General features: G+C 54.5%; 1 protein-coding gene across 2 annotated transcripts; it reads right to left on the reverse strand.

Annotated features, from left to right (window-relative positions):
* Positions 1-1,495: 1,495 nt before the first annotated feature.
* SUMO3 (small ubiquitin like modifier 3) lies at positions 1,496-9,598 on the reverse strand. 2 transcript variants are annotated; one of them, XM_040986741.1, is made up of 4 exons: positions 9,502-9,598; positions 7,520-7,648; positions 5,283-5,354; positions 1,496-1,579 (listed from the first exon to the last, which is right to left on the reverse strand). In XM_040986741.1, the coding sequence occupies exons 1-4, from the start codon at positions 9,520-9,522 to the stop codon at positions 1,496-1,498; spliced, it is 306 nt and encodes a 101-aa protein (XP_040842675.1). In that variant the 5' UTR covers positions 9,523-9,598. The 2 variants fall into 2 exon arrangements, with proteins under 2 accessions (XP_040842675.1, XP_040842676.1); XM_040986742.1 differs by lacking the exon at positions 5,283-5,354 and having other exon boundaries at positions 9,502-9,575.
* Between the last annotated feature and the right edge of the window lie 17,906 nt (positions 9,599-27,504).

The following is a 27,504-nucleotide window of genomic DNA, read 5'->3' on the forward strand; positions in this document are numbered from 1 at the left end:
TGCCAGGCTCCCTCCGTGCCAGCTCTGGACCACTGGCTGGCCGCCGTATGCCCCTCACCCTGGCTACCTGGCTCCCCTGTGCCAGCCCTGGCCCGCTGGCTGGCCGCCATGTGCCCCTCACCCTGGCTGCCCGGCTCCCTTGTGCCAGCCCTGGCCCGCTGGCTGGCCGCCGTGTGCCCCTCGCCCAGGCTGCTCCCATCACATCCCAGGCCGGGAGAAGGAGGAAGACCACAGCCGTGCAAACACTGGTAGACTCCCCACGGCCAAACGCCAGCAAGACTGAGGTGCCCAGACAGGCATCTGTCACCAAAATCAACCCAGGCATGTGCCAGGGTGCCGTCCTGCCTGCTCACCGAGGGCTCCCTGAGGAGGAAGAGCCTGGGTCAGCGTGGGAACCTGCGGGGACAAGGAGGGGGCCGTGCCACGGAGACCAGCTTGGCAGCGAGCAGCCTGGCTTCCCGCGTCAACAATACACAGAGACAGGATAGCAAACTATATTTACTGTTTACAGCAAGAAGGGACAACAGACTGAGTACAAACTGGCGCACGCTCACCCCACCTCGCCCGACAACAAAGCAAGGATGTGAGAACATGCCAAGCAAGCCAGACGCGGGCTCCGTCGGCTCCCGGAAGGCAGAGGGCAGTGGGCAGCGGCGGGCCCTTCGGCAACGACACACACAACTGTACCAACTGTAACTGGCTTAAATCCCAAAGTACAGCCACGAGGGACGTCACCTGCAGTGTGTCAGTTCACGTATTTGGAAAGCGGCGTCACGTGGGTTCATAAAACGTGCAGTCATGTTCCCACGGGTTTCCCTTGTAACCACCCCTGGAGGGGCTGTGTACACGACAAAACAGTGAATTCAGCAATACTTAATTGTACAACAGAGACCATAATAGCTATCAGAAGCAAATATTAGAAGAAATCTGAGACCCCAACACCCTTACCAAAGGAGGCAGGTGGTAACGGCTTTCCTCCATATTCCAGCAGGGAAGAGGCCAGGCTGTGGGCGTGCCAGGTTCTGCCGTGCACACACCACTGGGTGCGGGCGGGCTGGGGGTGCGGGCCTTGGCCCCGGGGTCGCAGAACACTGAAGGACCAGGCAGGTCCTGTCTAACCTCTGAAGAACCATTCCAGATTTTCCCTTATATTCTGACACACTGGACAAAGCTGAACTTTGCAATATTCAGCGCTTCCACAAGCTGGGCCAACACAGCCTCGCGGGAGCGCCACCTTCTGCCCACCTGCAGGTTCCAGCCAGGAGCACGGGAGCCCACGGTCATCCTCAGAGAACCCACACGGGCCCGGGGAAAAGAGGGCACAAACAAAAACAAAAAGGAAATAAACCCCAAAACTCATTTTACCTAAATAAACGTAACAATGCCAACTGGCCCGACTGGAGCTGTGGATTCGTCCCTGCAGAGTCCAAGGGGGATTCCCCCCACGCGTGTCCGTGAGTTCCTGCGGACCCGTGCGCCCGGCAAGGTCTCGGGCTCACCACGCCACAGCAGGCGCGAGGAGGCCGCCCCCCGTCTGCTGCTGGAACACGTCGATGGTGTCCTCGTCGTCCATCTCCAGCTGTGGGCGCGGGCGGGGGAGCTGTGAGTTCTCAGAAGCTGCTATGTACCTTGCTCCTAAGCCGCCCTCCCACGCCTCCTGTGCCCGCGCAGAGCCCGGCAGAGCCCCGCAGAGCCCCCCCGCAGAGCCCCACCCCCGCAGAGCCCCACCCCCGCAGAGCCCCGCAGAGCCCCAGGCAGAGCCCCACCCCCGCAGAGCCCGGCAGAGCCCCGCAGAGCCCCCCCGCAGAGCCCGCAGCCCCAGCAGCCCCCCCCGCAGAGCCCCCCCGCAGAGCCCCACCCCCGCAGAGCCCCGCAGAGCCCCAGGCAGAGCCCCACCCCCGCAGAGCCCCGCAGAGCCCCAGGCAGAGCCCCCCAGAGCCCCCCAGAGCCCCGCAGAGCCCCCGACAGAGCCCCAGGCAGAGCCCCACCCCCGCAGAGCCCCGCAGAGCCCCAGGCAGAGCCCCACCCCCGCAGAGCCCCGCAGAGCCCCGCAGAGCCCCGCAGAGCCCCGCAGAGCCCCCGACAGAGCCCCCGACAGAGCCCCGCAGAGCCCCAGGCAGAGCCCCACCCCCGCAGAGCCCCCAGCAGAGCCCCGCAGAGCCCCACCCCCGCAGAGCCCCGCAGAGCCCCGCAGAGCCCCAGGCAGAGCCCCAGGCAGAGCCCCCAGAGCCCCCCAGAGCCCTGCAGAGCCCCATGCAGCTGTGGCAAGCTCTACCAGTCCTCGGCACCAAGAACTCCCCAGCTCTGAACCTCAGGCTCCTGCCAGCTGCTGCCAGCTGGTACAGGCACCCAGGCCGGAGCTGCCACTGCCCTGACACAGGGAGGCCTCTGGCTGCACCCCGTCTGCTGCCGACAGTCACCAGGTCTCCCAGTGGAGGGTTTCAGGTATAAACACATATTGCAAGCAGGTTTTGAGCATATATATTTTTTAAAGATTTACTTTTATTGAACAGTCAGATATACAGAGAGACAGAGAGGAAGATCTTCCGTCCTCTGATTCACTCCCCAAGTGAGCACAGTGGCTGGAGCTGAGCCAGTCCAAAACCAGGAGCCATGAGCCTTTTCCGGGTCTCCCACGCAGGTGCAGGGTCCCAAGGTTTTGGGCCGCCCTCAACTGCTTTCCCAGGCTGCAAGCAGGGAGCTGGATGGGAAGTGGAGCTGCCAGGATTAGAACTGGCACCCATATGGGATCCCGGGCATGTTCAAGGCGAGGACTCCAGCCACTAGGCTATCACGCCAGGCCCAGGAGAATGTATTAAATGTTGAACATATTCTCATTTAAAGCATTCCTGTGGATTCTGACAAGGGAAACCAGTTATGATCTCAATTTCACAGACAAAACACAGACTTAAGCTGCTCATGAATGCAAGTGACAAGAGTTCCACTGGAACTGGCCACCTTCAAGGGACAAGCATCCATGCGGCCGTCCAGGCGCTGCAGACACCAGCAGCCATGTCAGCGTGCTCGCGGCTCATACCTGCTCGCTCCACTGCCAACTCCAGCTTCCTAGGAAATGACACCCCGAGAGGAAGTGCACCCCGAGAAGATGTGTACCCCATGAGGATATGCATCCCGTGAGGAAGTGTACCCCATGAGCAAGTGTACCCCATAAGGAAGTGTACCCCGAGAGGAAGTGCACCCCGAGAGGAAGTGCACCCCGAGAGGAAGTGTACCCCATAAGGAAGTGTACCCCGTGAGGAAGTGTACCCCATGAGGAAGTGCACCCCGAGAGGAAGTGTAGCCCATAAGGAAGTGTACCCCATGAGGAAGTGTACCCCATAAGGAAGTGCACCGTGAGAGGAAGCACACCCCGAGAGGAAGTGTACCCCATGAGGAAGTGTACCCCGAGAGGAAGTGCACCGCGAGAGGAAGCACACCCCGAGAGGAAGTGTACCCCGAGAGGAAGTGTACCCCATGAGGAAGTGTACCCCGAGAGGAAGTGCACCCCGAGAGGAAGTGTACCCCGAGAGGAAGTGCACCCCATGAGGAAGTGTACCCCATAAGGAAGTGCACCGTGAGAGGAAGCACACCCCGAGAGGAAGTGTACCCCATGAGGAAGTGTACCCCGAGAGGAAGTGCACCCCGTGAGGAAGTGTACCCCATGAGGAAGTGTACCCCGTGAGGAAGTGTACCCCGAGAGGAAGTGTACCCCGAGAGGAAGTGTACCCCGTGAGGAAGTGTACCCCGAGAGGAAGTGTACCCCGAGAGGAAGTGTACCCCGTGAGGAAGTGTACCCCGAGAGGAAGTATACCCCATGAGGAAGTGTACCCCGAGAGGAAGTGTACCCCGAGAGGAAGTGTACCCCGTGAGGAAGTGTACCCCGAGAGGAAGTGTACCCCGTGAGGAAGTGTACCCCGAGAGGAAGTGTACCCCGAGAGGAAGTGTACCCCGTGAGGAAGTGTACCCCGAGAGGAAGTGTACCCCAAGAAGAAGTGCACCCCGAGTGGAGGTGCACCTGCAGACAGCTGGTGTCTTGGGCAGCCAGGCCCTGCGACCCACGGGGAGCCGGCTGAGCGCCGCGTGCCGCTCACACAGGCCAGTCCCGCTGTCGTGGGCACTTAGGGAACCAACAGCTCAAGGGCCTTTCTGTCTGACTGTCTCTGTCTTCCAGATAAATATAAATAAGTACAAAAAATACGCCAAAATCCCGCTTTCTGCCCCCATTTGTTAGTACAGCATGGCCCCTATGGCATAGTACAGAGTCCCATACCCACCTGCCTACATAGGAAAGCTTCTCACTCAAGGTAAGCTGTTTCAGGGTATTCAGAAGGTTAGAGGGAAACAGACCTAAAGAAGTTGATTTGGGAGCTGGTGTTGTGGTGCAGCGGGTCGGACTACGCCACGGGAGCATCCGTTGGAGGGCTGGTAACGCCCCTGGGAGAGCCTGGGCCCTGCACCCTGTGGATGACACAGGGACTTCCCGCCTTTGGCACGAGTCAGCCCTGGTCATGGCGGCCATTGAGGAAAGCAGCAGATGGAAGACCCTTCTCTGTCTCTCTCACACACATCAACCCTGCCTTTTGAATTAGTAAAAATATATTAAGTTGGGCCTACAGACTGGCATGACGCGTGAGTACAGCACCATCTCCAAGCTCAGCATCCCTCCAATGAACCTGGCCAGCCGTGTCCCTAAGATGCCCCACTTCCGCTCCAGCTCCCGCCAAAGTGCCTGGGAAAGCAAGAGGATGGACCAATTGGGCCACTGTCACACGGGAGAGACCTGGAAGAAGCTTCTGGCCCTGGCCTGGCCAGCCCTGGCCACCACAGCCAACTGAGCAAACAGCAGGAAGAAGCTCACTCGCTCCCTCTTTCTCTCTGTAACTCTGACTTTCAGAAAAAAAAATGAAAGAATCTGTTTATCCTGATACCAATTCCAGGTGCAGGGGTGTCATCATAGCAGCTCTGAGGAGCCCGTTAGTGCCTTCCCCTCACGTCCCTGGCGCAGGATGCCTGAAGAACACAGTCAAGGGCACCCCGCCCCAAACCGAGCATCAGAACAGCACGGGGAGGCAGGGACCGCCTGCGCTGAGGGCCCGGGGCCAGCTCTCAGGCGAGCTCTAAGCAGGAACCATGCCCGACAAAGGACGGGCTTCTCATTTGAAAACTAATTTGAAACTGGTTTTGATTTTACAATCTACTGATGAAGAAAAAGTGACACCTGAGCTTGGAGCACTAAGCAGTAAGACCATGACCCACGTGGCCCCGGGACCCCTGGCTCATACCTGTGCGGGCGTGTCTGCTTCATTGATCGGTTGCCCATCGAACCTGAACCGTATCTGCCTCATTGACAAGCCCTGGAAAGAAGAGGTCATTTCTGTGAAGTATTTCCAGATAACAGCTTAGGTCAAAAAATCAAATCGTTCCACCAGCAGAAGAGGCGACTGAGCGCGTGCTGACCGTGGGCTGCGTGGCTTCAGGAGCCGTGCGACACACCTCAGGCCTTGCTCCCCAAGCACCTTCCCCTTCGGCCACCTCGGCTGGCCGATCTCCCTGTGTCCTCCGAGAAGCTGGGCCAGGGGACACCGGGGTCTGAGAGGCAGAGGGGCCCAGAGTCATCGGGGAGGTTCCCGTCCAGGTCCCCGCGCGGGGCCTTTCCACGGCAGCAGACGCGAAGGCCAGTGTGGCGAGAGGCGCACCCTGCCTTGGCAGTCCCTTCCCACGGCTGCTCGCCAGGGAGGCTGGCACGAGCCTGCATCCACTCCAGGGCAGCCAGGCCCCGCAGGAGGCCCGACAGACAGGCTGTCCCAGGACCGGGCAGCCCTGCCACGTGCAGGGGGCTCCTGACCAGCCTTACCGCTTCACTCGGCAGGCGACCAGCTAACCACAGGTCAAAGGGTATATAGGACTCAAATGTGGGCCACCAAACCCCAGCGGGACGGGAGGACAATGAGGATCTGGGGAAAAGATAAAAGCCAAAGCACTGGGAGGTGGAAGTGACAAACAGACCAGAACCCAGGACGCACCCCAGACGGCAGGGCAGAGAAGCTCGGGAACCAAAAAGCAAGAGATCCACAGAGAGCAGAGACAGAGCTGAAAGAACCTTCCAGAAAAGGGCAGCAGAGCAAGAACAGGAAAACCTAACTCGGAAGACAGAGTAGGGCCTGAAGCCACAGCCAGAACTCCTGGTGGAGACAGACCTCAGAGAGGTCAGGTGGTCTCGCTTCCAAGGGCGTGGCCCGCCTGCTTACTACTTTACATAAAAAACAAAACCAAACAAAACCATGGCTCAACAGGCTACTCTTCACCCATGTGGCGCTGGTTTGGGTCCCTGCCTGTGTCCTGGGCAAGCGGCAGAGGACGGCCCAAAGCCTCGGGACGCTGCACCCACGTGGCAGACCCGCAGGAGCCTCAGGGCTTCAGATCAGCTCAGCTTTGATCACTGGGAACAGCAGCAAGTGAACCTCTCCAATAGAAATAAACAAATATTAAAAAAGGGAATGGAAACATTTTAAAATATCTCGGATGTTAACTTCAGGAGGATAGGAAATTCCAAGAAGGGACTGGAGCCTGAGGGATGACACGGGCAGCACAGAAGGACTCTAGGCACACTTCCTGGGCCGGAAATGCGAGTGCAGCGGCGGGCGCGGCCACGAGCGAAGACAACAATTAGGTGGTGTACAACGTGGTGTAGCGGGTGAAGCCACCAGTCGGGGCTCCCTACTCAACGCCTGCTGGAATCCCAGCCCTTCCGTTTCGAATTCATCTTCCTATTGATGTACTTGAAGGCAGCTCAAGTGCCTGGGTCGCTGCCTTCGGTGGCAGAGACGCACACACTGCGGCTGGCTTCCACAAAGGTGCGGGGGACCCACATGGGTATGGAGAGGACACTCAGGTGTGGGGAAACACAGGCACAGGTGTGGGACACAGGGACAGGTGTGGGACACAGGGACAGGTGTGGGAAACAGGCACAGGTGTGGGGACGCACAGGCACAGGTGTGGGACACACAGGGACAGGTGTGGGGACACACAGGCACAGGTGTGGGACACACAGGCACAGGTGTGGGGACACAGGGACAGGTGTGGGAAGCAGGCACAGGTGTGGGACACAGGGACAGGTGTGGGACACAGGGACAGGTGTGGACACACAGGGACAGGTGTGGGACACAGGCACAGGTGTGGGGACACACAGGCACAGGTGTGGGACACAGGCACAGGTGTGGGACACAGGGACAGGTGTGGGACACAGGGACAGGTGTGGGGACACAGGGACAGGTGTGGGGACACACAGGCACAGGTGTGGGGACACAGGCACAGGTGTGGACACACAGGGACAGGTGTGGGACAAAGGCACAGGTGTGGGGACACACAGGGACAGGTGTGGGGACACACAGGCACAGGTGTGGGGACACAGGGACAGGTGTGGACACACAGGGACAGGTGTGTGACACAGGCACAGGTGTGGATGACAGGCAGCTGGTTGGCACGGGCACGGCAGACACGCACACAGCTGCCGTCGCACCTGCCTCTCGCAGTAGGCCTTCATGAGCTTGCTCAGCGGGGTGTGCCTCTTGATCTTGAACTGGACCACGGAGCCGTCCTGGCCGGCCACCTTGAGGTTGATGTGGTCATTCTCTGTCTTGACCCCCTCCTGTAGGGCAGGAGATGCGTCAGCGGGGCTTCTTTGAGGAAGGCTGCAGTGAGCCGGCAGGCTGCACTGAGTCACCACACGCCCCCCAAGCACTGTGGCTCCCAAGCACTGTGGCCCCCAAGCACTGTGCCTCCTGAACTCTGGGCTCCCCCTAGCATTATGCCCCCCCTGAGCACTGTGGCCCCTGAACAGTGTGCCCCATTGAGCTTTGTGCCCCCCTGAACACTGTGCCCACCTGAGCTCTGTGCCCCCTAGCACTATGCCTCCTGAGCTCTGTGTCCCCTGAGCACTGTGCCCCCCTGAGCATGGTGCCTCCTTCGAGCACCGTGCCTCGGCATGGAGAGCTCCCTTGCCCCCGCCGAATGCCCCCTGGGAAGTGTTACCCCTGCGTGACCCTGCGTGCCTGGCACCATCCACGGAAACCAGGCAAGCATTTGCAGGAAGGTGGTCCACACAGAGAAGCCTTTCTGGGGGGTGGGTGCCAACCCCACCCAGTACACAGTCCGGGGAGACCCCAAAGCTGCACAGCCGGCTCACTGAGTTTCAGGGGCAGCGTGCCCATCTCTGTGGTGTCAACATTGGTGTGAGGGTTGCCGGGGGGTAGGGGCTGACGCCGTCTGGGCAGCTGTGGCATCCAGCAAGCTTCCTCAGGGCACCGGGCACGGAGGGGCGTGTGCTTTACTGCCCACGCCACCTTGGGGTGGCAGCCTCACCCAGGCCGCCCAGCACAGGGCAGGGGCCACGGGCAGCAGCCGGCAGGGCGGTGCGCCCGAGGGGTGGGCGCCTGGACCGCGACGGAGCAGGGCACCCTGCCCGAGCTGGGGGGCCGTGCCCGAGCTGGGAGGCCATTCCTGAGCTGGGATGACCGTGCCCAAGGTAGGAGGCCGGGCCTGAGCTGTGACTGAGGTGAGGGGCCGTGCCCGAGGTGAGGGGCCGTGCCCGAGGTGGGGGGACGGTGACTGAGGTGGGGGGATGGTGACTGAGGTGGGGGGCCGTGACCCGAGGTGGGGGGCCGTGCCCGAGGTGGGGGGCCGTGCCCGAGGTGGGGGGTGACGGGGCTGTGCCCGAGGTGGGGGGCCGTGCCCGAGGTGGGGGGCCGTGCCCGAGGTGGGGGGCCGTGCCCGAGGTGGGGGGACGGTGACTGAGGTGGGGGGCCGTGCCCGAGGTGGGGGGACGGTGACTGAGGTGGAGGGACGGTGACCGAGGTGGGGGGACGGTGACTGAGGTGAGGGGCCGTGCCCGAGGTGGGGGGCCGTGCCCGAGGTGGGGGGACGGTGACTGAGGTGGGGGGCCGTGCCCGAGGTGGGGGGACGGTGACTGAGGTGGGGGGCCGTGCCCGAGGTGGGGGGCCGTGCCCGAGGTGAGGGGCCGTGCCCGAGGTGGGGGGACGGTGACCGAGGTGGGGGGACAGTGACTGAGGTGGGGAGCGCTCTCCCGCCTGAGGTAGTTGACGAACACTCGGGGGGCGGTGGGCCCGTCCCCCGGCAGCCCGGAGCGTGTCCCTCCGGCATGGCTGCTGGCCGCCCCCGAGGAGCGAGGCCCGGGAGCCGGCTCACCACGCCGGCTCACAGCACCGAAGCCCCGGGAGGAAGCCGCGCCTGCGCCAGGGGGCGGGGCCCGGGCGGGGGCGGGGCTCGGGCGGGGGCGGGGCTCAGCCAGCGACGTAGGGGCGCGGCCCGGGCCGTCTCCGGGGCGTGGCTCCTCGGCTGACGTCGAGGGCGTGGCTCCGCGGGCCGTCGGGGGGCGTGGCTCCGCGGGCCGCTGGGGGAGGGGCGGCCGGGGGGAGGGGCGGCCGTCCGCGGGCGTGCGGGGCGCGCTGGTGCGGGCCGTGCATGTCCGTGCCCGGTGCTTACCTTGGGCTTCTCCTCGGACATGGCTCCGCGAGGTCGCGGCGGCGGCAGGGGCAGCGCCGAGCGGGCAGTCGCGCTCCGGGGCCGCCGCTCTCCCGCCGCAACTGCCCTCGGGGCCGCGCTTTATCCCTCAAATCCCGGCGCGCCGGTTGGCTGGGCGGGATCACGTGGCGGCCGCGCGCGCACGAGGCGCGCGCCCGGGGCGTCGAGCACGCGCCCGGCCGGGCCCGGTTCTCGGCGATGGCGAATGCGTCACGGGCGGGTGTCCGCGGGCTCGGCGTCGGGGGCGCGCGGGGGCCGCGGCTGCCCGGGCGGGGTCAGCGTCCAGCCCCGGGGCTTGGCAAGGGCACCTGGGGCCGAGCCCAACGGGAGCGGGCTGTCGCCTGGGCCAGACCTGCCCGCACGTGCCCCGTTACCAGGTGCAGCCCATCAGGCTTGTGGGCACGGGGCTGGGGTCACCGGTCACGGGGAGAAGACTGAGGCAGCTGGAGGTCGGGAGGGCAGGTGCCCGGGCCACGTCGTGGGCAAGCAGCGAACAGGGTGTGAGGCCAGGCACACGGTCCCGCCACCCTGGGCTGGGCCCGGCGCTGCCCTCCCGCAGCTGGGGGCACGCGTTTCCTGGGCGCAAGGCCACGGGGCACCAGCCGCCTGCCAGCCTCCAGCGCCCGGGCAGGGAGGCACGTAGGAGGAGGCCCGAGTCTGGCGGGAGAGGCTCAGGACCAGCTGCCCGCGGGGCCTGGTCTCTCCTGCCGCCCGGTGGCTGGCTCCCTGCCGCCTGGGTGTGACCTGGCTGGACAGCGTCCGGACCATCGCCTGGACACACGTCACCTCGAAAACAACACATGGCCACATGTGCCCCAGACGCGGCAGGCTGAGGCAGCGGGAGCGCATCCTGGTTTCTGGGAAGGAAAATGAGAAGCACACACTCCAGGGACGCAGGACCGAGGGCATGGCGGAATGTCGGGAAGCACGCACGGGAGGAGGGGACGCAGGCGGGCTGTGTGTGGGAAGCGTGCACATCGTGTGTGGAAGGTGTGTGGGCTGTGTGGCAACAGCAGTGTGTGTGTGTCTCCCTGTGGTGAGTGTGCCTGGGGTGGTGTGTCTCTGTGTGTGTGTGTGCGTGTGTGTGTGTGTGGAGGCTGGCATCCTCAGACTCACTGCAGGGATGGTGGTGGCCCCAGGGCAGCCCCGCAGGGGTGTGGGGGCTAAAGGGGAGGCCTGGTGGGAGCTGGGGGCGGACCCGCAGGAAGCCGCCCAGCTGAGGCGGTGGCCCCGGCACCAGGCACGGGCCAGGACGGGTGACTCAGAAGACAACTGGACGCCCACGGGGCCAGAGCATGCCAGCATCGCACGTGGGCGCAGATGCTCCGCTCCCCGCCAGCTCCCTGCTGCGGCCTGGGGGAGCAGCAGAGCGTGGCCCAAGCGCTTAGGCCCTGCACCCGCCTGGGAGACTCGAAGAAGCCTCTGGCTCCTGGCCAGCCAGTGAGCCAAACATTTGGGAAATGAAATATCAGATGGAAGGCTACTACCTCTCTGTCTAGCCCTCTTTTTCTGTAACTCTGCCTTTCAAATTAAATCTGTCTTTAAAAAAAACCACACATATGACTGAAAATGGAGGGCCCGTGGGTTTCCGCGGGTGTCGGCGGCAGCTGGAGAGAACGGTGCCGGGACACACCCAGACACCTCGCGGACTGTCCGTGTGCTGAGAGGCTGCTGGCGCCACGTGTGCCGTCCGTAAGTGGCCAGGAAGTGACATTTTAGCTGGGCTCCAAGACATCACATCTCTGCCAAGACAGAGCTTGTCTGAGGAACAGATTCCAGAAAAATGAAAGGATGTTTTCCTCTGAGATGCTGCCTGATTAGCAAGCTGTGTTGTTCAACTCAGGCTGCCTTTAAGCACACACGTCACACACCACATGTACACACGTGCACATTATAAATACATCACACACCACATGCATACACACATGTGGACATACCATCACACACTTATATGAAATGTGCCACATGTGCACACGCGTCACATATCCCACAGAAACTCACGTTACACTTGCATCGTGTGCACACCACAGACACACAGCCCAGTACATGTACCACAGGTATCCTGCACACACACATACTCGTACCATGTACACCACACACGTAACATTCATTCATACACAACACCCCACGCATACACAGCACACAGCACATGCGCATTGCACACCCGTCACATACCCCGTTATATACATACCACACGAACGCACACCTGGGGAGGGCCCAGGCATGTTCAAGCAGACTTCTGTCTCCGTCACCATCCTAGAGGCGCCATCAGGGTGCGTGAGGCCTTCTGAGCGCACAGCTCCTGCCCGTGTCCTGCGGCCATCCCTCCCTGTGTGCAGAGGGACGGAGTTCTGGGATTTCTCGTCTGAGGGCAGCCGTGCTGCCGTGCTGAGCACCTTGCAACCTCATTTCCCCAAAGGCCCTGGCCCCACACCGTCACACTGAGGGGTTTGGTTCAGCCCATGGCGCAGGGGACAGGAGCCAGAGCAGCGGAGTCTGCGGTGGGCGAGACAGTCACCGGAGGCAGCCTTGCAGACGGGAGACTCCGATCAGCACCACGGCCTTCAGGATCCATCAGAGGAGGGAGGCTGAGGCCCAGCCGGGCCAATCCTCACCCAGACTGAAGCACAGACTCCCACGGCTCGGCCTCGGCGGGACTGAGCTCACGTCCCTTTCCTCCGTCGCCTGCGGCGGCCAGAAGTGTCCAGGGGAGAGCGGGATGACCCAGGCCAGCTGCCTGCCGGCTTGTACACCATGTCCAGGCGAGGACAGAGGGAAGCTGGGAAACAGAAGACCAGAAGCCAACAGGAGAAGGCGCGCAGTGATACCCAGTGCACGGCCACATGTCAGACACAAACAAGGCTGCTGACGTTTGTATGTTCAAGAAAATAGATTTTCATGACACGGATATTTTCAGCAGAGAAGTGGAGTCTGTGAAAAAGAATCCAATGAATGGTTGAAAAGAGAAAAGTAGAGTAACTGAAGTTACAAATTTAGCAGAGGGATTCACTGCAAAGAGATGGTTAATGAACACGAAGACTGGTCTGGGGAGAGCACGGGAGCAGCGCAAGGAGAGGGACAGCAGTGACCAGCCACGCCACGTGCCCGAGGAGAGGGACAGACCACAGCAGTGACCTGACACAGCGTGCCCGAGGAGAGGGACAGACCACAGCAGTGACCAGCCACGCCACGTGCCCGAGGAGAGGGACAGACCACAGCAGTGACCAGCCACGCCACGTGCCCGAGGAGAGGGACAGACCACAGCAGTGACCAGCCACGCCACGTGCCCGAGGAGAGGGACAGACCACAGCAGTGACCTGACACAGCGTGCCCGGAGGAGAGGGACAGACCACAGCAGTGACCAGCCATGCCACGTGCCCGAGGAGAGGGACAGACCACAGCAGTGACCTGACACAGCGTGCCCGAGGAGAGGGACGGACCACAGCAGTGACCAGCCACGCCACGTGCCCGAGGAGAGGGACAGACCACAGCAGTGACCAGCCACGCCACGTGCCCGAGGAGAGGGACAGACCACAGCAGTGACCAGCCACGCCACGTGCCCGAGGAGAGGGACAGACCACAGCAGTGACCAGCCACGCCGTGTGCCCGAGGAGAGGGACGGACCACAGCAGTGACCAGCCACGCCGCATGCCCGAGGAGAGGGACGGACCACAGCAGTGACCTGACACAGTGTGCCCGAGGAGAGGGACAGACCACAGCAGTGACCAGCCACGCCACGTGCCCGAGGAGAGGGACAGACCACAGCAGTGACCAGCCACGCCACGTGCCCGAGGAGAGGGACAGACCACAGCAGTGACCAGCCACGCCACGTGCCCGAGGAGAGGGACAGACCACAGCAGTGACCAGCCACGCCGCGTGCCCGAGGAGAGGGACGGACCACAGCAGTGACCAGCCACGCCGCGTGCCCGAGGAGAGGGACGGACCACAGCAGTGACCTGACACAGCGTGCCCGAGGAGAGGGACAGACCACAGCAGTGACCAGCCACGCCGCGTGCCCGAGGAGAGGGACAGACCACAGCAGTGACCTGACACAGCGTGCCCGAGGAGAGGGACAGACCACAGCAGTGACCTGACACAGCCGCGTGCCCGAGGAGAGGGACAGACCACAGCAGTGACCAGCCACGCCGCGTGCCCGAGGAGAGGGACAGGACCACAGCCGTGAGCACCGTGACCTGACACAGCGTGCCCGGAGGAGAGGGACAGACCACAGCAGTGACCAGCCACGCCGCGTGCCCGAGGAGAGGGACGGACCACAGCAGTGACCTGACACAGCGTGCCCGAGGAGAGGGACAGACCACAGCAGTGACCTGACACAGCGTGCCCGGAGGAGAGGGACAGACCACAGCAGTGACCAGCCACGCCGCGTGCCCGAGGAGAGGGACAGACCACAGCAGTGACCTGACACAGCGTGCCTGGAGGAGAGGTCTGGTTGTGAAACAGAGCCCCGGGGGGATGGCAAACAACTGGCCCACAGCGACCTTGAAAGAATTAATAAGAGGGTTTTCTCGGGTTTGACCCAAGATAAACCACGGACTACACAGAAACCATCAAGCCCAGTTCAGATAAACACAAGGCATGGGACATGAGTCTGCGGAAACCCAAGACAAGGAGAGCATGAGGCAGATGCACGCAGCGGGGCCGCCCCCTGACTGCGACAGGAGCAGAGCAGCCGGGACGACGGGATGGCGCGTGCAGAGTGCGGGAAGAAGCCCTGAGGGTGCTGTGTGCTCGCCTCAGACGGCCACCTGGCCCAGCAGGTGGATTTCTGTCCATCAAATCATGCCACTTCATTTGTCGTGACTCTGTCCCATGCCTGAACCCTTTCTTGTGTGAAGACAAGGGCGTGTGAGCAGCCCTGCCTGGCGATGTTTGCTGCCCGGCCAGTGGTCTGGCCAGAAGCCCAAGGCTAGCCTGCCATGCTGCTGCCCTGTCAGGTCTCAAGGTCTCCATCGAATAGCTCGTGGAATCAGAGGCTTGTCCGCTCTCTTGTAACTAGCCACACTGGCCTTTCCCTATTTCAGTGTTTTTGAGACCAGGACCAACGTGCTCTCTCAAGCCTTCTAACCTAGTCCTGCAGCGCGGTCGTGGCTGAGCCTGTCGGGGTGTTCACCGCCCCCCTCATCCAAGTGCTGGAGCGCAGAGGCCAGTGCCTCGGTTGGCCTCCCCGGTGGAACACACGTTCGCCTCGTTTTCCCAGCCTGTTTCAGCGCCACTGAGAGCAAAAGCACCGCCGAGGCCCAGCTGAGGTGTTTTGCCTTAAAACACTGCTTTTACCACTAACAAGACCATGCTTTCCAACTCCCCCCCACGTGCTTTTTTTTGCTTTTTCATTGTCTTGCCTTGTTTTCTTGATTGGCTCCTGGCCTGAGCCGCAGGGTTCCGTTCTCTTGCTCACCGAGTTCTGGAGACTTCTCTGTCCTCCTGTTTAAGATCGCTTTGCTGTACAGCTGTTGCTGACATGCGCCTGCTGGCCTCACGGGTCCTCCATTCACCACTGCCCCTCCTGGGGGGCTGTAGGCTTCCACTGTGTTCTCCAAAACCCTGGGCATTCCCACGGTCTGGCAATATTTGCAAGCAGATACATAGAGTTGCGTATTTTTAACAAAACTTCTTGGCACAATAGTTCAGTCTCTTGTCTCCTAGGTTTATCAATCTCCCGTGACATCCAGGATTTGTAACACTTTGGTAAAGTATGGGCCCGGCGCAGTGGCGCAAGTGGTTAAAGGTCCTCGCCTTGCACGCCCGGGATCCCATATGGGCGCCGGTTCTAATCCCGGCAGTCCCGCTTCCCTTCCAGTTCCCTGCCTGTGGCCTGGGAAAGCAGTCGAGGACGGCCCAAAGCTTTGGGACCCTGCACCCATGTGGGAGACCTGGAAGAGGCTCCTGGCTTCGGATCGGCATAGCATTGGCCCGTTGCGCTCACTTGGGGAGTGAATCATCGGACGGAAGATCTTCCTCTCTGTCTCTCCTCTCTGTATATCCGCCTTTCCAATGAAAAAATAATAAAAATAAATCTTTAAAAAAAAAAAAGTATTATTGCTTAAATAGTATTTACCTGTTTGCTACTTAATCCCTCCAAGATTTAGGGGGAGAAAAACTAAAGTAGCTATGAGTTAAAATTCTACATATTTTTGAAAGGTTTTTTTTCTCTTAATTTAGATGTGTTAGGAGACTGTTCAGGACGTGAACTGAAGGAACAGTAGGTAGGGGCGGACCTTGCGGAGGAAGCAGCACGCAAGCGTATTCTCAGGGAGAGAAATGGGGGGCGCTAGCGAGTGGGCTGGCAGATGCGTGATGCCGACCTGCCTGCCTTCCCAATAGATTAGAAAGAGGAACTGGGGGGGTAGGTGGGAGTAAACTGCTGTGTGAAACTAGGAGGAACTTTTTAAAAAGTTCGTTCCTACTTTAGAAGTTCAGGTAACAGGACCTCTTTATTCCTGGACACACTGAACTTCCCCGAGGAATGAGTCATACGCTGGCCTCACACACTTGGTCCGAATCAAGGCTTTTCCGGTTTCGTAGCTGACCTTTCACGTGACAGAACTTGTTTGTGGGAGAGGTTCCTCGTGTTTCCTGGTGTCTACTTTATTGCTTGGGAGAACTGAGTCTGGTTACAGAGAGAGAGATCCTGCGCCAGCTGGCTCTCCCCTAAAGGGCCACAGCAGCCAGGGTTAGGCCTAGCTAAACCCAGAAACCAGAGCTTCCAGGCTTCCTGCGTGGGCACAGAGCCCTAAGAAACTGGACATCTGCCTCTCAGCAGGAAGCTTGGACCTGGACTGGCCCTCGTGTGGGATGCTGGCACCACGGGCAGTAACCTCACCCCCCCCCCCCAGCACCAGAACCAAGGGTAGGGGCCCGGCGCAGTGGCGCAAGTGGTTAAGGTCCTTGCCTTGCACGCCCGGGATCCCATATGGGTGCCAGTTCTATCCCGGCAGCCCCGCTTCCCTTCCAGTTCCCTGCCTGTGGCCTGGGAAAGCAGTCGAGGACGGCCCAAAGCTTTGGGACCCTGTACCCTCGAGGGAGACTCGGAAGAGTCTCCTGGCTTCGGATCGGCATAGCATCGACCATTGCGCTCACTTGGGGAGTGAATCATCGGATGGAAGATCTTCCTCTCTGTCTCTCCTCTCTGTATATCCACCTTTCCAATAAAAAAAATAATAAAAATAAATCTTTAAAAAAAAAGAACCGAGGGTAAAGCAGTTCGTGTCTTCTAGTTTTAAATGCTTGGTTGATCTTCTTAACCCTGACTTGACCTGACCCTCAGCTCTGCTGGAAATGCTTAGGCTAAATGGACTATCACTTGCGAGGCAGTTTGAGACCTTGTTTTGCCCAATGATTGGACCTGACTTTAACGAGGCGCCTAGGTCAACCCCAGCTCTTGGAGCCGGGTTCCAGAACCGAGCCTTCCCCGCCACACTCACAGAGGATCCATGAGGTTAAGCTGGGTCACCCGGTAAACACCAGTTAAGTCCAAAGTCCAGGAAGTCAGGCTACCCGGTGACTTCAGGCAAGTCTGAATACCCTGGGGGAGGGGAAACACTTGGGGAACCCTGCTTGCGCCTCCATTTCTGCTCTGTTCCCTTCCAGACCGGAAGGGAGGCTGCCCACGAGGACACAGTTTTATTACAGACCTTACAAAGGAATGATTAGGGCCCGGCAGCATGGCCTAGCAGCTAAAAGTCCTCACCTTGAACGTGCCCAGGATGCCATATGGCTGCCAATTCTGATCCCAGCAGCTCCACTTCCCATCCAGCTCCCTGCTTGTGGCCTGGGAAAGCAGTCGAGGACGGCCCAAAGCCTTGGGACCCTGTACCCCTGTGGGATACCTGGAAGAAGTTCCTGGATCCTGGTTTTGGATCGGCATAGCATCGACCATTGCGCTCACTTGGGGAGTGAATCATCGGACGGAAGATCTTCCTCTCTTTCTCTCCTCCTCTCTGTATATCTGACTTTCCAATAAATAGATAAATCTTTAAAAAAAAAAAAAAAAGGAATGATTAGGGCCGGCCCAGTCACACCTCTGCCTGTGGTTTGACATCCTCTGTGGGTGCCACTCCATGTCCCGGCTGCTCCCCTTCCTGTCCAGCTTCCTACTCACGGCCTGGGAGAACAGAGCAGGATGTCGCAAAGCCCTGGGACCCCAACACCCACATGGGGGAGACCCCGAGGGCTGGGTTAGACCAGCCCAGTTCTCCTCACTGCAGCCATTTGGGGAGTGAACCAGCAGATGGAAGATCTGTCCTTTACGGCTGAGAAGCAGAGAAGGCCCAAAGCCTTGAGACCCTGAACCCATGTGGGAGGCCTGGAAGAAGTTCCTGGTTCCTGGCTTTAGATCAGCTCAGCTCTGGCCCCTTGCAACCATTTTAGGAGTGAACCAGCGGCTAAAATATCTTTCTGTCTTCTCTTTGAAAAATCTGTCTTTCCAATAAAAACCTTTTAAAAAAGAACTCAGTAAAGGAGGCTAACCTGTGAGAACGCCGGCGACGTTGCAGAGGACCGCATCACGTGGCCAGAAAACAAGAGTTGAAACTGCGATGTGTCTTTGCAGCTCGGTTTTGCCACGGGCACAGTACCAGACAGAGCCCCGCCCCTTTCCAATCCAGAGTGGGCGGGACTTCACCGACCACCCTGCAAGGTCTGGATGGGTTGTGCTGTTAGTTGGTCGCCCCTTTGCGCTTAGCTGTCCTCCCGCCGTAACGCGGGAGAGAGGATCAGAGCATGCCTGGGACTCTCGGCGTCTCCCCTGGGCCACCCTGGGGTCAAAAGGAAGTGCTGATCAGGGAGGGTGAGCCTGGGCACGCCCTTGGCTGACGTCAAAGTCCCCGCAGTCCAACAGGGACCCAGGGATGAGGAGTGGGCCGGGCAGCAGGGCTGCTGACAGCCGCTCCAGCTGGCATCCAAGGTCAACAGGGCTCAACAGCGCCAGTTGAAGCCCACTCACGGTGACAGCCAGGGCACTGGCAAGTAGCTGTCACAACCGGAGTTGGCCTCTGAATGGACTCTGTCAGCTCCGCACAGCCAGGCCGTTACTGGGTAAACACGTCCTGAGGGTCAGAGGATTCAGGGTTGGAGCAGCCAACCCTGCTGGCCCTAAGCCGGGCAGCCCTCCGCCCTGTCCCGCGAGGGGCACCAGATGACACAGCCCTAAGCCGGGCAGCCCTCCGCCCTGTCCCGCGAGGGGCACCAGATGACACAGCCCTAAGCCGGGCAGCCCTCCGCCCTGTCCCGCGAGGGGCACCAGATGACACAGCCCTAAGCCAGGCAGCCCTCTGCCCTGTCCAGCGAGGGGCACCGATGGCTCACACAGCAGGCAAATGTCCCTTCATGCTGGGGTCCGTGTGATGGGTGTGGAAGACAGGAAGGTGTGAAGAGTATAGTTCCTTTGCAGGCAGGGTCGCAAGGAACTTCCCGCTGTGTGACAAGGCCCGGTGGATGTCTCTACAACCACCTGAATGCAGCTCTGCCTCCCTTTGCATGGACACCGGACAATCCCGCTGAGTATTCTGTAATCTATTTAGGCATTGCCTGCCTCTGCGGAGTTACTGTTAAACGTCAATAGGAACTTAGAAGCTAATGTTGCTAGTGCCGTTTTCAGCCAAAGAGCTATTATCGCTGTTAGGGCTGCGTCCTGTGGCAATATGTTAATCAAGAGTGTTAACTCCCCCTTTTGATCCTATGCTAATCAAGGGAGTTCTGCCTTCAGGTGTAGTGGGAATCTATTCTTTCCTTCTTTCTTTGATCTTTTAGGCCCCTTCCTTCCTTGACTATCTCAAGACCAATTGTGGTAGGAATGTGCTACTGACTGATATGCATCATCTATTGAAAACCTTTTCCTAGCCAGGCACCAGGTGGATAACATCCTAGCCTTAGGTGAAACAAATGGCAGAGTTATCTTTGGAAACACCCACTTGACCATGACGTAAAAAGTCTGAGCCAGAGTTTGACTGATTTTGTATAAATAAAGCGGACAGCTTTTGTGCGTAGTCCATTATGATGATGAAGAGTTACTAGTGGTCCGTTTCTTTCTTTGCGCCTCATCCACGCACCCTTCGCGAGTTCCGAACTCAGCTGGAGCTGGACTCCGGCAAGTGGTGCCTGAACAGGGACTCGACGAAGGTAGGTCTTTTCTTTCTCTTTGCGGCGTGGATAGGACTTCACCCAGGGTGCTGCAGGCCCCCTGACAGAAGGTCAGGTTAGGAGGGGTGAATAGTCAGAACTTATATTGAGAAGTTGTGTACCCTCTGTGCTGTAAAAATGGGCCAGAGCGATTCTAGTGAAAGAAGTTTATATGCTGATATTATTAAACATACCTTACATAGGAAGGGCATTAAAGTTAGCAAGAAGCAATTATTAGAATTTTTACAATTTGTACAAAAAGTTAGCCCATGGTTTATTGAGCAGGGCACTTTAGAATTAAACACATGGGACCAGGTAGGGAATGATATGAAAAGGTGGTATCGGAGTAATGGACGAGTGGGCATGCCATCCTCTGCATATGCCATTTGGAACGTTTTACGACAGGCACTAGATGTGGGACCTGAGCCTTATCCTGCGCCTTCAGCTCAGCAGGGAGAGCATATGAAGAACCTAGGCGTTTTCTGCCTTTTGTGATTCCGCCTTAATGGCTTGGCTGGGGGCTGTGTGAACCTCAGGCCTGATAGTCTACGTGACACCCGGCAGGACACCTGGCAGGTCACGTAGGCAGACCACTCCTCAGGAAGGAGGTACCTGGTGTTTGATAAGATTCACAGCCCAATAGCTTATCAATTTGTACTTTTTGAAAGTTGCTAGTTTCAAACCCACCAATAGAAGCCTGCTAAGTCATGACTGTATAATTAATAGCCTAAAATGTATAACAACTGGGGGGCTTGGGCTCTCAGCCCTTCCCTGGCTCTTCTGGCTCGCGCTTCTTTTGTCCTCCTTGTGGATCCTTGCAGCCTCGGCTGTGGCTGCCCCTCCCCCGCCCAGCCATGCTGGGTTACCTAGGCTAACCTGAATAAACCAACTTTTTGCTTCAGCACCGACTTCAGACTTGATGATTATCTGGGGGTTTCAAAAACCGGCACAACACATACTCCCCTTCTTGATCCTGAGAAGGGAAGCTTAGGCCTTAGCTATAGCTCAATGGAAAGTGTCTGTCCTGAAGATAATGTAAAATATTGTAAAACTGATCATGGAAGTTTAACAGATGAGGAAGAAGATTTTTTAAAACCAGAAATATTTAGATCAGGAGTTAGAGATTGTGAGAAGGGGCAAATGGCTGAGTTACATGATAATAGGTCTCCTGCTGTTGATGATAAGCCTTCAAGGTATTTTGCTAAGCCTTGTGAGCCCCTTCCAGCTAGACCAGATCCAGCAAAGATTGGCTTTAAAGTGGCAATGCAGCAGGCACATAAGGAAGGTGATTTTTTCTGTTTTCCTGTTGTCTATGAATGGGATGAACCTGAATGGGAACCGTTGCCTCATAAGCTTATTAAAGAACTAAAGCATGCTGTCTCTGACTACGGGCCAAACTCCCCGTACACTATGGCAATAGTGGAGAGCCTAGCAGCAAAGTGGATGACTCCTTATGATTGGTTTCAGGTTGCTAAGGCTTGCCTCACTGGCGGAAACTTCCTTTTGTGGAAAATGGAATATGAGGAATTAGCTAAAGCAGAAGTAAAGTCTCAGAGATCTGTGGGGTGTGGCAAACCTTCTTTTACCTTAGACATGCTTTTAGGACAGGGCACTCATCTTGGCGTTTCAGAACAACTCACTCTGCCTAAGGAGACATTACAGCTTATCTCCTCCCTGGCATTAGGAGCATGGAGACGCCTGCCATCTCCAGATCAAAAGTCTCCAGGTTTTGTAAATGTTAAGCAGAAGCCTGAGGAGCCTTTTGAAGATTTTGTAGCTAGACTCACCGAGGCCGTGAGCCGGACGGTAATTAACAATACAGCTACAGATCTCATACTTAAACAGCTAGCTTTTGAGAATGCCACTCCAACTTGCCAAACCTTAATTCAGCCAGTGAGAAGGACAGGAGATTTGTCAGACTATGTTCGAGCTTGTGCTGAAGTAACTCCATCTTACACACAAGCGTTAGCTATCGCTGCTGCTCTTCAAGGTCAAACTGCCATTCAGATTTTAAAGAACATAAGAGGCAATCAAAGAAATAGAAAAAGAAACAATTGCTATTCTTGTGGTGAAGTAGGGCATTTCAGCCACAGCTGTCCTGCCAGAAACTCATCCCAAAATTTCAAACAGGAAAAAACTTATGTGGACATTCCTAAACCCAATTTAAATATTCCTCGCACTGTCTGTCCACGGTGTGAGAAGGGATTTCATTGGCAAAAGGCTTGTCAGTCTAAATTCCACAAGAATGGGACAGTTCTATTGCCTCGCAGTGGATCTAAATTGAGTAAACAGTCTGTACAGGGTGAGATGCAGGGAAACGAGAGATGGGCCCTGTCCTGGGCCCCCCAAGTAATGAGGACATGTATGGATATTGTCTCTGAAAGGTACAAAACTAAAATGATGAGTGCTGCATTAAGCAGTGGTTTAAAGCAAAATAGACCTAAATGTCATAATTGTGGCAAATTGGGACATACATGGAAAGATTGTAGGAAATCAAAAACCCAAAAATCTGGTTATCTAAAGGCCTGTGGTAACATGGGGACTTTCAAACACCCTACTCACTTTGCAAGGTTTCAAACCACTGCTATTCAGAAGCAAATGAATGCTAAGTGTTCTGACTGTGGGAAACCCAGCCACCTTCCAAAACAATGCCAAGCAACACCTCCTTTAGCTCAAAAATGTGGCACTAATACTGTTAAGGATCAATGCCCTAAGATAAATTCTAAATGTCACAGAGGTGTACATTGGGCAAAAGTATGTAAATGTAAATCTAAAATTGATCATGATGGCCAGCAGCTGTGGTCAAGAAACTCCTGGCGGGGCCAGTCTCGGGCCCTAAACAATCAGAGGTTTAAAAGACAGCAATATTTTACCCATGCTGTGCCTATAGAAGAGTAACAGACTTAAAACCTGATATTGATTATGGAAATGCTAATTAAAAGTTGGTATCTTCCTTGGCAATTAATTATACTACCTACTGTTCATACCCCAACTAGATGCTTGTGGCAACAAGGGTCTTTTGAGTGGCTGCATCTCCTTTCCATGTATAAAAAGGTTATTACTCCTTATTGTGCTTTGTCCCCACCTTAATTATTAAGAGATATAGGAATAGGAGCCTTTTTGCAAAGATGTAAATTAAGTAATTATTCCTTATAGCTCTTAACAGCTTAGTTATCTAATATCTGAGGATGAGACATGACAAATAGCACTCTTAACCCTGTGGGTACAATTTCATACCATTTAACTAAAAATGGTAAAAGTCATCCGGTAATATTTCAAAAGATTTGTTTCTTTAGTCTTTACAGGTGGGTCATCTAATAAAATAGTTTCTCTAATCATAGATTTTGAAAATATCCTTACTGACCAATGGAAAGAACCCAATTTCCTCTTAAAATTTGGAGGAGGGAATGCTTTCATTTTTCCACAGGTGGATTCCAGATCGACTGATTAGGCATCCTTGCCCAGTTTACATTTTGCAGCGGCAAGCATCCTCTACTGAAGTTCCTCCTCCTGCCCAGCAACTTCAGGGTTAAACTCTCTTCTCTCCAGCAGGTACAATCTCTCCCTGACCTCCTCCCCCTCCTCTCTGTTAGGATACTCAGCCCACAGATGCAGTTTCTCCAGGACCTTTTACTTTTTTTTCCTTTGTCAAGCCTACCACCTCCAACCTTTTTTAGCCAAAAGCAGCAGGGTAGGAGATAAACTAACCTGGGTCCACAGAAAAATATCTAACATCTTGTACTTTATAAATAATGTTTTCTCATAATTAACATCTCTTTTTTAACTCTATTGAATCTTTATATTGAATTTTTGAATTTTATGAATATAACTCTTGAGGTATTGTTTAAGACATTCCTTTAAAAGTGTAACATTTACACCAAACATAAATTGGAATCAAAGTAACATCTAATCCATTGTTAAATTTTTTTTCCAAGTATGGGATGCACCCGTGTGCCTTTATCTGCTGGTATTTATATTTAAATATATTGACTTTAAAATACTGCTTGCAGCGTTTTCTAAAATGTTCACTATTGCTTCGTGGAATTAAAGTCTGATCCTCTGTTATAACAGCAAAGTTTTGAAAGCACATATTGTTATAACATCTCCTGTTAATTGTTTTTTTATCTAATTAATGATTAAATCTTTCTAGTTAGCTCCAGTGAACTCCAGACCTGGCTCTGTTGAAGTGTCTCAACATATAAGATTCTATGTTGAAGTGATCTTTGTGTTTTCTGCCTTTCAGTATGTTCACATTGCTTCAGGTTGATAAAAGTTATGTACTTATTTTATAGGTATTTAAAGTGATCACTTAATGCCAATAATTACATCTCACCTATATTGTGTTATATAACAAGATTTTATTTCAACTAGATGTTACAAATCTTGACATCCTTTATGCATTTTAAAAATTCAAAAGTTTTACTTAGTAAATACAACTGAGTAGGCATTTGGATTGTATTAAAGATACTGTCAGATGCCAAGTGGGGTAAAATTTTGTCATCAATATATACTACAAAAAAATTTTTTTTTTGCAGAAGTCTAATTCAAATTTCTATATTTCCAACAGTACCAGGACAGGTAATACTTAACAACAAAAAGCCAGATAAGGATAAATGTTTATAGTTTTGCAAATATGTCTAGGCTGTTGACTACATATCTCTTGGGTTAATTTATATTGCTAAGATAACTAAAATCAGGGTCTTCGATAATGACCAATTTTTTTTCCTCTCAGGGTTTCAATTCAGACCGAGTTATCATTGTTGACTTTTTGCTTACTAATTTTTTAATAGGTACTGCTATCACCAAGCTTGGTTTATAAAGTCACCCCAGTAAATCCTAAATGTATCTGACATGATCTGTCGTGCATTTTGTAACATTTTGGAGGCCTCAGTCAGAGGGTAGTAGCCATCCTGTGTTCTGGAGCCTGGCTTGGTCATCTGGGGAGGCCACCGTGATGATTGACACGGCCCCACTGCCAGTCCTGGCTTCCTGGCTCGCAGGATTTGCACTGACCTCTGCCTAAATACAGTTACATCATCATCCAAATTTGCTTGTTTTGAGTACTCATCCTCATCTGGGACTCAAGAGGGCTGGATACAACACAACTTCTTGAGTCAGGGTCCATATGAGACCCTCATTAGCTATTTAAAATTGAATGAGTGTGGTGGCCACCTATGTCTGTCTTGCTGTATGTCTTTTTGTTAAAATTGTTTGAAATTTTACTCTTACAGTCTTCTCATAGTTAAAAAAAAAGGGGGGGGAGTGAATGTGTGTGTGTTTTACTGTTTGGTCTCACTGTTCCTTGAGATCAGATGAGAAACCATCTGAATAACCATGCAAACCTATTTTCAAAATGTCTAAGATCCTAGATCATTACTGAAACTATTTTATTGCTTTTTCCTAAATTAAGGTTGCTTTTGGCTCACATAATTTAAGCCTCAGACTGTCACTGAAGATGTTTTAAGTCATCCATATGTTTGTGCTCAAGTTCACTTAATAACCAGGTTACTCATGGTATATTCTCACTGCCTTTTCAATGTACTATTTAAACCAGTATCTTTATTTTAAATTTATTATTTAATAGTTTTCACCTGATATTGTTACTAAGTGTGATTAGCTTTCTCTTCACTTCTCTTCTACTTCCTCTCTAAAATCTCCAAAAGGCCTCTCAGAATATACAGGTAGATCTTCAGAATTTACATAGGTATGGCTAACTTATAAACCCGACATCCCAAAGACTGCCTTTACAGCCCACTTTCCCAGAGGCCCAGAGGAAGAGTAGTGATCTAGGTCCTGGGAGGTACCTTGGTGCTATCTCTCCTTCCTGCCTCCCTCGGCCAAAACAACAGAGTTTCACTAGCCTCAGTGCTACCCTTGCTGAGGTCAACGGACACTTCCACCTGGAAATGTTTTAAAGGTGAAGTTTGCACAGATCAAGACCTGCCACGAGGACACATCACATGTACATCTGCTGACTATCATCTACCACTGAAGACATCCCTACGCAGGACTCAAGCTACCTCCAAAAGGACTGCTGATAAGTAACATTCCTCCCTTACAAGATGGAGCCTTAAGCTCCCTCTCGCTTTTCTGAGATGGCTCTGTATACACTGTAACTTGTACAAAGTGTGTTGGCACTAATTGTCTTAATTCTAACCTTATACCTGGTACTTTTGGTGTCTTGAGAAGGTCCTTATATGTAATGTTAACTGTAAATTTGACTGAACCATGGTATGATGCTGATCTTTATGCTTTGGAATTGTTTTCAACAACTTCGCCCATTATTTGTTTAAACACATATTTCCATACATCCAAATAACCCAAACATTCCCACAACATCATCTATCCCACCTAACACAAACAAATTCCCTATAATCACTCAAACTCTTACCATCCAATTAATCATAATAATCCTCTCAACCAATAAATTCCCATCCCCAAAACAAACAAAACACCCTTAAATTAAAACCAAAATCCACTACAAAACCCATTAAAATATACACACAACCAACAAAATCCACTCAATACCAATTTCTACAATAACATTACCACACCATTATACTTCAATCCAACCCCTCCAAATCCCAACCTTCCAACCAATCCCTCAAAAATCCCACACACACACACCCATCATCCACACATCCTTCTACCCAACACCCCAAACAACACACCACAAACCACAAACAAAACATCAAACATTCCACCAACACAAAAAACAAACTTCCACCCCCACCAACAACACCAATAATACAATAAGAAATTTCCCTACCACAACCCCCTAATCTCACCCACCAAACCCTCCCAACTCCTCTAAACCCCCCCACCCCACAACAAAACTCCTTCTTTTTCTAATCATTTTTACCTATATCATTTATATTCTACATTAATTATTATACTATACACTACAATCTTCATTTACTCAATTCCCAACCATCCATATATTCCATTCCTTATTCATACACAACCACCACCATACATCATCACATCCACCCAAATCCATTCCCCCTTCCCCCCCCTCATCGAATCATACACAAAAACTTCCCAATCCATCCACATCTTCTAACATACCCCTAACCCCACTTCCCAACTCCTCACAAATTATCAATATCCTAAAACCTCCAACATATCACTAAAACACTCACATTTATCATAAATTTCATTACCAATATTCCAACTTAACAACATCTATAAACCCACACCCAAAATAACACATCACAACATTACTAATAACATAATTCTACATTCCACACTTATAATATTTCCCACACAACAAACCTACTAACAAATACAAAAATTCCCCACCCAACCAAGACAAACACCCTCCCAATTGTGGTAGGAATGTGCTACTGACTGATATGCATCATCTATTGAAAACCTTTTCCTAGCCAGGCACCAGGTGGATAACATCCTAGCCTTAGGTGAAACAAATGGCAGAGTTATCTTTGGAAACACCCACTTGACCATGACGTAAAAAGTCTGAGCCAGAGTTTGACTGATTTTGTATAAATAAAGCGGACAGCTTTTGTGCGTAGTCCATTATGGTGATGAAGAGTTACTAGTTGTCCATCTCTTTCTTTCTTTGTGCCTCATCTACGCACCCTTCGCGAGTTCCGAACTCAGCTGGAGCTGGACTCCGGCACCTTCAGGTGGCAGCTTTCTGCTCAGAGAAGCCCCAGTGCAGGCTCCTCTCATCACAGTGTGGTCTGGTGACAGGAGTCCAGAGCTGCCCACCCCCTGTGATGTCACCTCCTACACCCCAGATCTGCATGTCCGGCCAGGCCTCAAAAGCCTGCTCAGTTAGTATGGCGCCTCAACACCCCTCCTGCC

Source organism: Ochotona curzoniae, unplaced genomic scaffold (assembly GCF_017591425.1).
Source record: "Ochotona curzoniae isolate NIBS_2020 unplaced genomic scaffold, NIBS_Ocur_1.0 contig_4516, whole genome shotgun sequence".
Taxonomy (NCBI): Eukaryota; Metazoa; Chordata; class Mammalia; order Lagomorpha; family Ochotonidae; genus Ochotona; species Ochotona curzoniae.